General features: G+C 40.0%; 2 protein-coding genes across 5 annotated transcripts in view; one reads left to right on the top strand and one right to left on the bottom strand.

The window, feature by feature from the left end:
• cacna2d2a (calcium channel, voltage-dependent, alpha 2/delta subunit 2a) overlaps positions 1-7,510 on the top strand; it is a 146,526-nt gene extending 139,016 nt beyond the window's left edge. For all 4 annotated transcript variants that reach the window (XM_027278858.1, XM_027278860.1, XM_027278859.1 and 1 more), the window contains 15 exons: positions 466-563; positions 1,242-1,332; positions 1,425-1,487; positions 1,637-1,740; positions 1,849-1,947; positions 2,182-2,273; positions 2,373-2,420; positions 2,535-2,606; positions 2,691-2,840; positions 2,997-3,049; positions 3,850-3,905; positions 4,546-4,669; positions 4,954-5,063; positions 5,265-5,347; positions 6,220-7,510. In XM_027278858.1, coding sequence (XP_027134659.1) covers positions 466-563; positions 1,242-1,332; positions 1,425-1,487; positions 1,637-1,740; positions 1,849-1,947; positions 2,182-2,273; positions 2,373-2,420; positions 2,535-2,606; positions 2,691-2,840; positions 2,997-3,049; positions 3,850-3,905; positions 4,546-4,669; positions 4,954-5,063; positions 5,265-5,347; positions 6,220-6,342 — 1,366 coding nt within the window. In that variant the 3' untranslated portion in view covers positions 6,343-7,510. The remainder of the gene's footprint in view (positions 1-465; positions 564-1,241; positions 1,333-1,424; positions 1,488-1,636; positions 1,741-1,848; positions 1,948-2,181; positions 2,274-2,372; positions 2,421-2,534; positions 2,607-2,690; positions 2,841-2,996; positions 3,050-3,849; positions 3,906-4,545; positions 4,670-4,953; positions 5,064-5,264; positions 5,348-6,219) is intronic.
• Positions 7,511-8,880: 1,370 nt separating this feature from the next.
• On the bottom strand, positions 8,881-15,172 carry abhd14b (abhydrolase domain containing 14B). The gene is made up of 5 exons (XM_027278861.1): positions 14,735-15,172; positions 13,440-13,654; positions 12,510-12,751; positions 10,725-10,919; positions 8,881-10,126 (listed from the first exon to the last, which is right to left on the bottom strand). The coding sequence occupies exons 2-4, from the start codon at positions 13,651-13,653 to the stop codon at positions 10,740-10,742; spliced, it is 636 nt and encodes a 211-aa protein (XP_027134662.1). The 5' UTR covers position 13,654; positions 14,735-15,172; the 3' UTR covers positions 8,881-10,126; positions 10,725-10,739.
• Positions 15,173-15,198: the final 26 nt, after the last annotated feature.

Raw genomic sequence — 15,198 nt, 5'->3', positions numbered from 1 at the left:
TTTATTGCTCCAATACATTCAGAGGGTTATTGGTTTGGTTGTGCAATGTAAAGTTAAGAATAAAATGGATATTGGAGAGCAAAAAGCAGAGCTAGGAGGAAACGGCTACAGTATCTAATGAAAAAGTGGCTGAAATCCTCTTTGCATGTGCTGTTTTGTTATCAGACCCTCTTGGCCTCCCGCTGCAGCCTGAATTCTGAAACACACTGACAAAATCAGTCTTTCATTGCGATGCCTGTCCACAATTTATTTTGATTGATAGCCATCGCAACATATTGGAATTTAAGCTCTAAGACACGCATGCTGCACATGATATCTTCAAGTCAACATTTATATTCATGCACTCCACTTTGTGTCGTGTGTCCCATCTGTAAAGGACGAATAAGGCAGGAGTGTAAATGTTGCATGAACGTGTTTGTTTTCTGCCTTTTTTTATTCTGAGTTAAAGTGCCGTCTGTTCCTCAGGGAGTACTGCAATGATCTGGAACTGTCCAACAACAACACTGAGTTCCTGCTCAACTTCATTGCTCTCATGGAGAAGGTCACACCGGATTCCAAACAATGTGAGTTTCCCGTTTCCAGCATTTTATTTATTTTAAATAATCCAAGATATACTTTGATTGTTAAGGTTGGCAACATTTTGTATTTTTCTCATTAGCAACTACTCTGACAACGCCTCTGTGCCAGATCTCTGCTTATGACAAACAACGGGCATTGTAGTTAATTTTGAATTAATTCTACATCCAGCACAACATCCTGCTGTATTAAAAAAATTTACTATAATAGTCAAAGGACATTACTTACTCTTTTTAATAATTAATTAATTTGTTTGTGACTCATTTGTTTTGTTGAAACTTAAAGGTTCAGTGTATAAGATTGCACCCTCCATGCTCCCTCTCCAACTATGTAGAAAAGGCCCCATCTAGAGCCAGTGCATGGTTTGTCCCTTCTGAGTTACTGTAGAAAAATGGTAAAAAATCTTACCCACTGGACCTGTACTTTAAATCCTTAAGAAAAATAGTGAAGAAATACATCTACAAACATTAAAGATTAGTATTATCAGTTCATTTTGGTGCAAGTTTTATTTCTTTGGTTAGATTTTAACCAAAAGTGGCCTAAGTGCAGCTTTTTTCTAGCGGCTGGAAGATCCAGTGTGTTCAGGAAAGAGAAATCTACATCTGATGTGGACATTAGTGATATTCTGATAATTGTCAACATTCTGTTTGCTTAATCACGTTTAGGTGACAGTTTGCTCCTGCATAACCTAATTCTGGACACTGGCATCATCAGGCAGTTGGTTGAGAAAGTCTGGAAGAATAAAGACTTGAACACGTGAGTAGCCGGTACTGAGGGAACTGCATCTTCACTGAGTCAGATTTATGGTTTGATTTCTGTCTCTCTCTTTTCTTTACCCTGACATTTAGATACGGCTTTCTGGCCGTGTTTGCGGCAACAGATGGAGGTATAACAAGAGTGTTTCCGAACAAGTAAGTGCTCTGCAGCTGCTTTGTAGTTCTGTTATGTTTCTCACTTTATTCGTTGTGAATTGCGAGGACCATTTCTTAAACTGCTAGTATAGCAGCAGACCTGTGCATCAGAGATTTACAGCTCTAGTGTCTGTGCTCTTAAATCTCAGGGCTTCAGAAACCTGGGAGGAAGACCCAGAGCCGTTTAATGCCAGCTATTACCGCCGCAGTCTTGACAACAAGGGCTACATCTTCCGAGCCCCTTATCGAACAGGTGAATGATGCTCTCAGTCAGTGTATTTGTCACGCTGAGGCTCATCATGTGTTGTGGCTTGTTTGTTCCTAACCCCGCCGGCTTGTTTCTTTGTTTTCCCTCTTCAAGCCAGGGACGAGCTGCTGAACCCAGAGAACGACACCATAGGGATCCTGGTCAGCACGGCGGTGGAGATCACAGTGGGAGGGAAGACCATCAAACCTGCAGGTGGGCTCGGGCTCTGGAAGAGGAGACAAAATCTTTATGATGATAGATATTAAAGAAAATGTCTCGGAGCAAAGAGCAGATAATTACACGTCTGTGTCTGTATTTATTGTCACTTTGAGTGAATTTGTCCGTGCTCTGCAGCTATTTGTTGGACCTTTTATGTCTTTTTTTTTTTACATTTTGAATTATTCTTATTGAATCTCTTTTCCTAACTTCTTCTTCTTTGTTTCTCAGTGGTTGGAGTGAAACTAGACCTTGAAGCTTGGACAGATAAGTTCAAGATTCTTGCCAGCAACCATACAGACAACCGTCAAGGCTCAAATCAGGTGACAAAATCTGCATAAAATATTTACAAGCTAAATCTTCAGAAGTATTTCTAAGATGTTCAGCTGCTTACTTTGTTTTTTTTTCTGTCTCTGTGGCAGTGTGGACCAAACAGGGGCTGTGAAATGGACTGCGAAGCCAACAGTGATGTAAGTATCCCTGCACATTTTTAATGAGCTTCCTGTATTCAGGTCTACACTATCACAGCAACATTTTTCCACTGTGCATCTAATTACCAGCCCTTGTTTTGCCTCTGTGTGCAGGATCTCCTGTGTTATTTAGTAGACGATGGTGGATTCTTAATCATGTCCAATCAGAAGGAGGACTGGAACAAGGTGATTTTGATAAATACATTTTCACACCGACTGTGACTTCTCACCAAATCTTTACACTCAGCTTGAGTTTGTTATTCAACGCAGGTGGGAATGTTCTTCAGTGATGTCGATCCATACTTGATGTACGCTCTCTACAACAACTCCTTCTACAACCGCAAGCAGTCATACGACTTCCAGTCTGTGTGTGAACGGGTGCCCAACAGTGAAACTGGAGCTGCACCCAGAGTGTTTGTGGTAAGATCATAAAATTCAACACTGGAGAGACGTAATAAATTAAAATAAAAGCCTTTATGATAATGTGCTGAAATAATAAAGAGAGAGTTTGATAGATGGAGACTGATGGATTCAAATATGACTCATGGACTTTTCTCTTTTCGTCTGTATCTGCAGCCCACAATTGCAGATTTTGTAAACGTGGCTTGGTGGACATCAGCAGCTGCGTGGTGAGAGTCCTCACGCTTGAATGAAAAACAAACACGACTGTAACACACAATACACACACATTTAACTCAAATGTCAAACTGACCACTGAGAAAGAATGACTTTTTGACGATCATGATAACTAAACTTGTCCAGTCCTGTTTCCTCCACCTAAGAAATATCACAAAAATCTGATATTTCTTGTCTTCCACAGATCTCAAAAGTTTCATTCATACTTTAATTTTCTCCTGTCTAGATTTTTGGAATTTCCTCTACATCTTTTCTTAGTCAACCTGCTTTAAATTGCTCACAGTTGGTCCGCCGTTAGGTCAGCCACGTTACCCCTGTTCTTCAGAATCAACTACAAGATCTTGCTTATTACCTATAACAGTTACCTTTCTGATCTCCTCGTTCCTCATTCCACTCTTCAACCACTCCAATACTCTTGGCCTTTTATCAATCTTGCGCCCAAACTGCAAAACAAAAGGTGGTAGCACTTTTGTTGTTTTAGCCCTCTGGACTCATCTTTCACAATCTTCAGTGAATCTTTGGACTGATTTAAGTTGCTCCTCACTACCCAGTTCAGTAGGCAAGCCTTCTTATAGATCTCCTTCCCTGACTTTGTTTTTGTTCATTTTTGTTTGGATGCTTTGTTTCATCTTGTAATTTATTGATTTATTTTTCTTTCTTCTTCTTATAAAAGCTTTACTTACTCACTGAAGAAAGATTTGATGGATACTCATAACTTGAAAAACAGCATATAAATCCAGTATTCTAACATATTACTGAACCCATTTTTCATTCTCACTTCCTGTCTCCACAGGTCCTTGTTCCAACAGTTTATATATGGACTGGCTTATCACAGTTGGTTTGTCACAGGTGGGCGATAACAAGACACATTCAACCATTCATTTTTATCTTTGGTGTTTTTCATGTCTGCAAAATGTTTAAAGGGAGAGGAATATTTTAGGGAATACACTTATTCGATTTCGAGTTAGTTATGAGAACATCAATACCACTTTAATATCTGTGTGTTGAGATTAACACAAGGGGATACAGCTAGTCTGGGTCTCTCAAAATTCAAAAAATACCTACCGGCATCTCTAAAGCTCACTGTTTAATACGTACCTTGTTTGTTTGATATGTAGACAATCAGAAATGTTAAAAACAAAACAATTTGTTCAGGGGAAATTTTAATCTCACTCTCAGAAATGAAATGAATAAGTGTGTTTCCCAAACTGTGTCTTAGTTAAAGTGGAGTTATGAGCCAAGGCTCTTAAAGTGCACAGACCAACGGTTAAATGATACATGCATCATTATTTAAAGTGCACAATTTTCTTGTAAAATTATCTGTTGTCCTTGGTTAAATCTTTTCAGCCTCTGTGCTGTGTAAACACAAACAATGCAAATAAATGACGAAGAAGCTTTTTCTAGGCCAGATGTAGTTGTACATCTTTATTTTTTTACGCGTCTTATAAATCAATTAAACTGACGTCTTTGTGCTCTGGTGATGCTGCAGATGAGGTGGATGCAGAAGGATTCGACCCTAAAGAGCGTAGTTGTGTAATGATCCAGACCCAGTTCTACTTAAGTAACCTCAGCAGCTCCTACAACATCCTGCAAGACTGTGGCAACTGTTCCAGGTGTGTACACATGTAAACGCTCATGTATACGCTCACGTAACACACACACACACACTGCAAAGACACTGTGACAGGGGCACAGTTAGCAAGACAGATTCATCTTTCTGTTAGAGCTAATAAACTCTGCTCATGATTAAACCGTATCAGCTTTAATGAAACGGTCACATCATTGGTTAAATGAGCCTTATAAGACTCTCTCATGAATCTCACGGATCCATTAGCAAATGAGCCTGTGATGTAAGTGAGCAGAGGGGGGTTGTTGACAGAGTTGTCGCTCTCTGCAGGCTGATTCATGCCAAGAGGATAAACAACACCAACTTGCTGTTTGTGGTGGCGGAGAAGATGCCGTGCAACACCTGCGAGATAGAGAAGCTGTCCCAGGAGGTGGAGGAGTGTATCCTTTTTCTCATTGTACACCAGCTGGCAGAGAAGACAGTCACACAATGCTATCTCCTTATCAAACATAACTGTGGAAACACAGATGTTTCATGTTCAATGCAAGGTTTATTTTTGTTAGGATGGTGTGAGTTATGTCCAGTTATTTACATCTGTAACTTTTGTGTGAGGAATATTCCTTAACTGAGTCAACTTTCAGTCAAGGAGGATAATCCATGTGAAGACATGACTGTGGCACGCTATCGAAAAGGACCTTCGACCTGCTTTGACAATCACGCCTCTGTAAGATTTTCACACAATATGAATAAGCAAACTCATTTTTAATTATTATTATTTATTCAAATTATAGACTTCCAGCAGAATCATGTTTTGCTGCTTTGATACAAATCGAAAACATAAGTTTAATTTAAACATAATAAAGATTTTGATTTCATGTAATACAAAACAAAGAAATATAGTTCATTACTTTGATTGGGCTAATTATTTTACTAACATTAGCTGTACTGCGATATTGAAAAATATCTTTAATAGTGTGATGACAAATAATTTTAACATTATGACAAATGTAATTCTTTGTCTTAACTTTGACATTTTGGATAATGCGCCTATTTGTTTTTTTGTCATGAGTTAGATGAGACTATTGATACACCTCTGGAGTCTAAACAGTATTACTCAACAGTGCAACTTATTTACTGTTACGCAAGAGTGTCTGTATTCTTAGAGTGTAGATTTAAAACATATGCTCCATGGCATGTATGCTATATTATCTCCTAACAATCCTACAGTGCAACGCTCCACATTTTATACTCTCTCTACAGCAATGCGCACAAAATCCCCCAATAAAACTAAAACGTGTTGTTTTAGGTTTGCTGGACAGTTGCTAAGCTGCTGTGGCTTCATATTTAACAGACAGACATGCAAAGTGGTATCTTCTCATCTAACTCTTGGCAAGAAAGCAAATAAATGTGTCTCACAAAATGTGGAACTGCTCCTTTAACAAGGCAGAGTCAGTTACGGTGTGGCTGCTTCCTAACTCTATGTACAAATTAATTAATAGTAGTTGGTGTTCTTTAACAAAGCATGAGGACTAAATATCTGTTTGCACACTCTGTGTGTTAGATGTGTACCTACAGCTGCTGTTTTGCCCTCTGCAGGAGAACACGTCAGACTGTGGACGAGGCCACTCCTTCCGTCCATCCCTCTACACCTTACTGCTCATTCAGCTGCTTCTGCTTTATCCGGCTGTCAGCCCCCACATCTACTCTCTACTACATTAATTTCATTGTCCTATCCTCCTTTTCTCCCTCCCGAGCTTCTTTCCCGACCTAAAGAACCCTCCGACCCCACCTCCCACCTCCCTTCTGCGTGCCCTTAAGCCCTCCCCCCCCTGATATAGTCATAGGTAATAATGGGACTTCCCGTCACGGCAAGTTGGAAGCCCTGAGTGCCGCGCTACCCAGCTCGCTTCAGTTCATGTCGCTTAGTGACAACTGCCGGACGTTTGTGTCCTCAGCCAGCTAACCTTCATCTGCAGGAGGAGTGGGTGGTGCCGGACCACCTGGATCATCAGAAGCAAAGTCAGAAAAGAGAAAAGAAACCTCCCCCCCTCGCCCACACATGACCACCCCACCACCTCCACATTCATCCAGAGAAGGGAGGGGGAAAGAGGACAGATCGATGTCCTCGTCACAGACCTCCCGCCTCATACAGACTGGAGAGTTGAGGTTGTCTGTCTGCCTACAAGTCGGTGGGAGTTCTCCTCCTTCTTCTCTCCTCCATGTCTCACTGCCTCTCGTGAGAGGCTGTGGACCATTCAGCCCGTTATAACCACCATAAAAGAAAATAACGTTAAAAAAAAAAAAAAAAGAACTGTCAAGTATACAAAATGTCAAGTATAAACTGCTGAAGTGATGAGTATTCCAAACATTACAGTATATTTAGTTCTTAATTTGAAAAGAAAGTTGTGAAGTGTTAACTTAAAAAGACATGAATTAATTTATGCACTATATCTACTTGCCAAAATGAGATAGACTTTCATGTGGTCTTATTTTTATAGCCAAAACACGAAGAGGAAATGGCTTCTGATATAGATTTAGGATAAACCACGAGGAGACACGCGGAAACTGAATGCTGATTCATTTTGTGCAGCTCATCATTACAGATTAATGCTTTTAAAAGACATCCACTGGTGATTATTGTAATGAAACGATGGTAATTGCATTTTCTTGAAGTACTTTCCTCTCATATTTACTATCTAAGGCTAGCGTAGTTTGACTAACACGCTAGTGACAGCTGTAAAAAAAAAATAATAATAATAATAATGGAATCAGTGTTCGGTTTCTGCAGATCTGGAGCATTGTTGATGTCGTTCAGTGTCCTCTCGGATCAATTGACCATTCTGACCTCTGGTTTGGACTGATGTAAAAAAAAAAAGAAGAAGAAAAAAGAAACCCCTGTGCTCTCTGATGAGAAAGCTCACCTCTGCCAATCCTCATGAGGCTTCTCCACTAACCTCTACTAACCTAATCACGATTTGTATATGTGCTTTACTTCTGTTCACACGACAGACACATCGAGATCTCTGCCTCATGACCGTCTCATAGTAGTTCCGGGTATTTTCTTTTTTCGGGGGGCTCGTATTACCTTTGACTGATGCTGTTCAACCTTCAAAAAAACATTCGCTGCTGGGGGATAGGGGCTTATCGACATTTCCAACAGAAGTGCAGAAGAGGCAACTAAATATGGTGATCACGTACGAGTAGTAGTCTGGTTGTAATCCGTCACAGTTCATCATTTGATCATTACGATATGTGAAAAGTCATTTAGACTCCCATGTTTAGGAGCCGCTCTGTTTCATAGTGCCTTGATGCACTTTGTTTTGGACCACATCGGCTGTAGAGTAGAGCTACTGTATAGTACCTTTATAAAGCAGCCATCTTTGAGGCTTTGGATAACACTGGAGCCTGTGAGACTGAATCTGTCGGCTATAGAAATTGCTTTACACAGAGCCAAGGAACTGAGCTCTAGCTTAATGTATTTGCCCTCTCGGCTGTGGTCGCTGTACCCCTCCAGAGCCATCTGACTGCCATCATATGGAGTTACTATACTGTTCCTTTACAAAGCCATGTATAGAGAGCTATGATACACTATCAGTATACAGCGACTTAACTGGCCGTAGAGCATTTTTAGGGCCACCGGACTGCTACAGTTCTGCCTGAATCATATGTGTTTGCGTGTGGATGTATGTGTGTTAGTTTGTGTTGAAAAACCCTCAAAGGGGAATGTCTTTTCATTGAGTTGTCGGGTGTCTGAGGGACGACAGTTGTGGTAGCATAGCTGTTTTTCCTGTTACTATGTTGCAACGGACAAAATCCAGTGTTGTTGTTGTTACAAGAAAAGAAAAAAAAGAAAAGAAGGGATTTTACTGAATAACAATTCATCTTTAACCATCAGCCTAAATATTAATCAATGGGAGCAGAGGTGTCCGAAAGAATGTGTAGTTCATCAGTGTTTTTCTGCTTCAAATGCAACATAGTTAACAAAAGCCTCTCTAAATGCCTTAGTGTTACACAGTGCGGAGCTCTTATACACCCTTCCCCCCCCACTTTCCTCATCATCCACACACACGAATAGATTCAAAATATCCACTCCCCCTGGATTTTCTCGATGTTCTGCAGTAAGTGTAGTGAGCTCTAATTTTGTATTTTTACGTCTTGGAATGATTTGTTATTGACTGATGCCTGTTTTGACTAAATGCTTGAAAGCAGGTGGGAGTTTTTTTCAAAATTTCAAAAAGCCTCCGACCTTTTTCGATGTTCACACCTACCCCGAACCCCTCACTGTATGTGTTGCTCAGGTGGGATGACTCACACGACAATTTGAACCTTAACGACACACACTCTGTACAGTTGTTGGTACTATTTGATGTGACAAACATGCTGGCACAGTAACTGCAGCACGGCTCTGAACAAAAAAAAACAAAACAAAGATGTGTGTTTCCAATTTGGCTCCTTTCGGTGTTGAGTACTGACCGGATGCAGTCTTGCTTTTCTGGCATCTGTTTGTCTCTGTCCTGTGCCATTAATTCTGTCTGTATATCCCTATTTCCACTGTCTGTAAATGAGCGCTACACGTGCCTGTGGAAATGTACCCCCTGCAACTTCCTCTCTTTTCCTGGCTCTGTACGCATTACACTCTCACACGTAAACTAAATATGTAGGCCTACGGTTTTTGCACCTGCACCGAGACATAATGCACACACACCTATAAACAAACATGTAAAGACACTTAATTCATGCCCAGCTGGGAGATGTCAAGCACCAGGCAGAAGTAAGCCAAGGACGTCACTTCCCCAGGTGTCTTTTTTTGGGGTGAGCGGGTGGAATGTCAGAGGCAAGCTCAGGGAGTGGGTCTCCACAGAGCAGCACGGGCCTGTCAAACAGAAGGTCATGGAAGAAACATGTGGTGACGTCTGTGTGTGCATCCCGACGAAGGAACTCTTCTAAAGGGACACACGTCTGATTTCTGTGGTTCGACAAATTTACTTTTGCCAAAAAAAAATAAAGAAAAAAAGAAAAAATAGAAAATTGGACCAGCTTGGGGACCAGAGGGAGGGGGGTCAGCTTTAGGACGCAACCCTAAAATAAGTAGGGGATGGTTTTCATAAAGCCTCACGCCTCCTCCCGACCCTCGCTGCATCTGTGTTGATGCGTCTCTGTGGGAAAGACACGTGTGTATGTGATTCTGTAGTCTGTAGTCTGGTGCTATGTGACCATGTTTGACAAGTGTGTGAAAAAATAACAGCAACATTTAGAGAAGAAGAAGAAAAAAAAAAAGAGAATAAAATCAGTCGAATTTTAAGTGAAGTTAAAAAATATATATATAGGAATACAGCACTGTTGATAAGTTTGAGATCTGAAGTCAAAATGTTTTCAATTTATTTTTTAGTTTTGTTTTATTTCTTGTACGTGTGTGAGTGTGAATGTTGGTGTGCGTGGAAGATTTAGCTCCTTCTTTTCTGGGCACTGGTCCATGTCGCTCCATTCTTTTGTACAGATGAAGCTAAAAAATGAAAAAAAAGAAGAAGAGGGCAAAATTTGTAAAATATTGTGTCTGTGACTCCTTGTAAAATATTTTCAAATTGTTTATTACAGAGAATCAGTTATTAAATAATGTTCATATTTTTCACTTCATTTCAGCGTGTGGTGTTTTTTTTGTTTGTTTGTTTGTTTGTTTTGTTTTCAATCAGACACGGGTGGAGGTTTATTTAATTAATTATAAAATATATAAAAACAGCTTTACTATGAATTATAATAGTTTTCATGGCATAAAAGTTATAACATGTTAATTAGAGTTTAGGTGGGCTGGTCTGGGATGGAGCCAGGCTAACTGTTCCCTACTATTTCCAGTCTTTATGCTAAGCTAAGTTAGCCAGCTGTTAGCAGTACCTTCATATTTTAACATGTAGACATGAATCTTCTTATTTAACTCTCATCAGCAGACTGCATGAGTGTATTTCTCAAAATGTCAAAGTATTCCTTTAGAAGTTTGGACCTCATCTCCTTTCATCATTAGAAAAGTCTTGATTTACAGTTTTATTACTGACATATTTAAAAATATGAATAAATAATGTAGTTTTCATTTTTGAAAATCCACTGACAGACAGCAAAGAGCTTCACAGAGTATTAAGGAAGTCTGTGAGAGCTTTGTGCCAAGTGTCCGGGTCGTCCAGGTAACAGGCGTGACCCGCTCCTTTCATCACCACCACGCTGTGATTGGCCAGATTTCTCAGGTTGCTGAGTGACAGTTCTCCGAGCTGAGTGTCCTGGTCACCGTAAACAATCAGCGATGGGACCTGCAAAGACACAAAGAGACCCCTCGATGAATCATCTCCAGAGTCGTCTCTCTTTTTTCATTAAAGTTTGTTATGAAATTCAAAGCCATAGCTAAAGGGATTTTCTAGTTGCCCCACATTTTACCTCAAGTTTAAAAAAAATTCAAACAGGTCTTATAAAAAGATAAGAGCCGAGCTTTTTATTTATATTAGGTGTGACTTATTTATGTGTCAGGATGTCAGTAAGAATAAAAGTAAAGTAAATAAAAGAGTAAGAACAGAGTAGTCCTTGATATTAGCTTTTATCAGCTGTGTCACAAAGTCCCAATACGTCGGCATAAATATACTCCAATACAAAGTGAAAGTGCTGCATTAAAGGGGTACTCCAGCATGTACAGAAAGCCGAAGGTCTTAGAAGACGAGATTAAACAAAAAACGGTCCAAACTGAAGCAATGGTGACGAGTTCAGCCAAGCGGTAACCTCTGTGGCTGTGAAGTGAAGCCTGGCAGAAGTGCCAAAAACTGCACTTGAGGCTGAGTACGGAACAAGTCAATCTCCATAAGCCCCTATATTAAAATGTCCAACTTCACAGCAGAAATAAACATGTTTACAGCCTGGTACAAAAAACAGTTTTGGTCTCTATAGCTAATATGACAACTGCACTGAGGCTGAATCTCTATTTAACTCACTTGCAGAGTTAAGTGTGACGTCACAGATATGACGTCCATTCTCTATACCACCAATGGTTCAGCTTGAATTAAAGCGCCAGAATACTTCATCAGCAGTGCTTCTGACTCACCCCATATATGACTGTTTGTGCCACTTTTCACTTGAACAATCAAGTTCAAGAAGAAACTACCTAAAAATACGTATTTGAACTAACACTGCATCTTCTACCTCTGTCAGACAACCCACCTTTCACTTGTTAACACTTCTACCCTTTGTTGACATCACATTTAAGAGGTCATGCTTTCCTTTATGCAGCTTAATGGTGTCTTTTTGTTACAGTTTGTATATCAGGCCGATGATCACATCACTATGTCATCATCGGGGTTACTTTGTCAGCTTCCTCCAGAGACACAGAACACATAATGCAACTGTTTTTACGGGTAAGTAATACAACACATGACCACTCAAACTTAACTGGTCTGTTAAATGTACTTAAAGCATAAAAGTACTCATTATGCAGAATAGTATTTAGTTATGTTTCTATTAGAATCACACCTTGATATTGTGTCATTGCTCTTCTCTTACAATAGTTTCCCCTTGTTACTTTGTGTGCACTTGCTCCTAAAAGGGGGAACTACTTTCCAGTAAGAAACACGTCTCCTTCATGCATAATGCGCCTTCACTTGGTTTGCCATCTTAAAATTTTTTATGTTGAAATAGTTGTGAGTTGGATAAAAAGCCAACAGCGTCCGTGAAAGTATAAAGTCACATAAAAAAAAAAAATCTTTCCTTCTTTTTGAAAGGATTGAAGCAGGTGATGGAAAATGGGGTTGACATTCACGGTTGTTATGAAGAGGAAATGAAGAGCACACATACTGTGAAAAAAGGTTTGCAAACTACAAAGGAGTAATACAGTAAGGTACAGGCATATGAGACTGTACCTGTACACTGTGGTACTGCTCTGCTGTGAATTTGTCAGTGCAGATGGGAGCCACAGGGATGTAGGCTCGTATCAGGGCCTGGTGCTGGAGGAGGAAGGGGAGAGAGTACATCCCACTAAGAGATGGGCTGATCACCACCACCGGGCTCAGGCTCAGCTTCTCACACACTTCTTTCAGGAAACCTGCAGGGGCCAGTTGTCCAACCTCTGCCGGGGCCTCGGCTGACTTGGACCGACCGAGTCCTGTGGACAGACAGAGTTCACATTTGTTAGAGGTGAACCAGAGGTTTTCAAACTGAGATATGAAGGGTGAAGCAAAGATACTGCACGGGGTGAAAGGGGACAGGCGCATGCAAGTGTTCTAAAAACAACAAGAAGTTAGTTATTGTTTGTCTGCTTACCAACGCCGTCAGCATTCTGTGCTGCAGCAGTGACCTAAAGCTCACAGAGGTATTTAAGGAACTTTAAAACCCTTAGCGCCAGTTTGCTCCAGTTTGCATCAAAAATAGCAAGCGCAGACACAATACACATATTTTTAAAACGGCATGACTTACATTTTACAGAGTATATCTTTAACGTGAATAAATGTCCATAAATCAGCTTAGAAATCAGAAAATAGGTGCTTCTTTTAACTCCAGAACTTGCCTATGAATCGTCCCGTTTTTAAGTTTTCTTGAATATCAAAGTAATCCAGTGATAGTTGTCAGTACTGCACAGTGACAGACATACAGAGAATGATTTAATGACTAAACAACTAAATGAAACATAGCCCTATTTCGGAAAAAGCTTCTCGGAGCATAACAAAGGTAGAGATCATCTCTGAAAGACAGACACACAGGGGTTTAGGGCCCTGTTGCCTGCTGTGTAGGTTGGTGGTCTAGACGTGTGCAAAGTGGTGAAAAACATCAAGAATGTTCATCTTTAGACTCACCTGGCAGGTCGATGGCAACAGCACGGCAGCCTGCTTTGGCCAGAGTGTCCAGAGTGCCGATGCTGAGCCAGTTTTCTGAAGAGAAACGGATGCCGTGAAGGAGTAAAACTGACATCTTTACTTCCCCCGTGGCAGGTTCACTTTGTCTGTAGAAGAGTGGCGCTTTGCAGCTCTCCAGCTGCACACTCCCCTCTGTCATCTTCACAGCCGACATCCTGAACGGGAAAATGTCAGAAATCAGACTTCTGAACAGACAAACCATGGTCTGTGCTTTTAGCAAAGTTAAATTCTGACTGTATCTACTTTTAGAACCACTCAAAGGATCTTAATGCTTCTTCTGCCACTGTGGCGAAAGAAAGCAAAGCTTATTTATATATTGAGAGGACGCTGCAAACTGAAGTACTGAGCAGGTTTCTCAAATGTGAGAATTTGCTACTTTTTTTTTTGTTTTATATAATTAAATGATAAATGACCTGCATATTAAAAATGTCAGCTTGAGCTTTGAACCTTAATTTATATTCTGACTGTAGTAAAAAAAATCAATTGTACTTATAATAACTTCAAACAACACAAACACACAAACAACAGCAACAAAACACAATTATGAAAAATAACTACATTTTTACAGTAGTTTTCTGTTTGTTTGTTTGTTTTTGTATACTGTCTATACAAAATTCTGTAAAATTACAAACATTATATGTAAACTGACAACGAAACTGTTATTTTTAAGTATTATGCTCTTAAGGTTTCTTCTCCTTTTTTGTAAGGACAGTGTCCTTAAACACAACACATTGCGTTTAGCATTTATAAGCAGCATACAAAACGACTCCAAGTAACGTGTGACCCTGTTAAATATTTAATTCAAGTACAAGTACTTCAAGTTTGTTCCGTTTAGAGCAAACAGTGTCAAATACGACAAAAGCAAATAGTATACAAGTAAGTCAGGTAGGAGTCCCTGTCATGTGTGTTCATGCAGTCTATCTAATCCACTGCTATCTGGCACAGTTTCAAGTTAAACACTGCAGGTTTCTCCACAAAGACTTTTGTTTCTGTTAAACTGCAGCGTTTTGCATGTTCCTATTTATTTGTCCACACTCCCTGCGCGTCTTAAACAACTTTTTACTGTTGTTTTATTGTAGTCCTCTGCAGACTGTCTTCCAGTTCACCGTGAGAGTAACAAACACTGCAGAGTCTGTGCACAGCTGAACAGCGCGGATCAAAGTCCAGATTAGATCATTTTATTTGTAACATCGATACTTGTTGCTCACGATGATAAAAACCTTAAATCCTCTTACCTTGTTCCAGGTTTAAATAATGAACCGCTGATTTATTTATTTATTTAAAAACCTGCAAAATAAAACAGGACCTGTCTTGAACCAGCTGCAGTTTCACTTTATTTCCCGGAAAACTGGAAACACAGAAAAAAAAAACTCTGGAAATTATTCTACTGACGTCTAGCGTCTGTGAGGAGAAGTGCTTTTATTTTGACAGCAAACCACCTGAGACTGTCTGCGTTTTTTTGTTAGTTTTTTAGTAATTTTCATACAAAATGTTTGGTGAAATCGTCGGTTCACTGTTGCCTTGATATCATGAAAAAAGTGCATGAACCAGGACTGATGTGCCACTCCTGATTAATGATTAATACTCCTATTGATTGGCTGTGTTTTGGGGATTAGGGCCTCTGTTTGAGTAAGGGCTCAGTGTTCCCGTGTGGGTGGCTGTGTTTTATGTTTTCTGCTTTTTTTTTTTCTCTGTGCGG

This window comes from Larimichthys crocea, chromosome VI (genome assembly GCF_000972845.2).
Source record: "Larimichthys crocea isolate SSNF chromosome VI, L_crocea_2.0, whole genome shotgun sequence".
NCBI classification, from domain to species: domain Eukaryota; kingdom Metazoa; phylum Chordata; class Actinopteri; family Sciaenidae; genus Larimichthys; species Larimichthys crocea.
The sequence above is the reverse complement of the archived record's forward strand: the minus strand, read 5'-3'. Positions and strand labels throughout refer to the sequence as shown.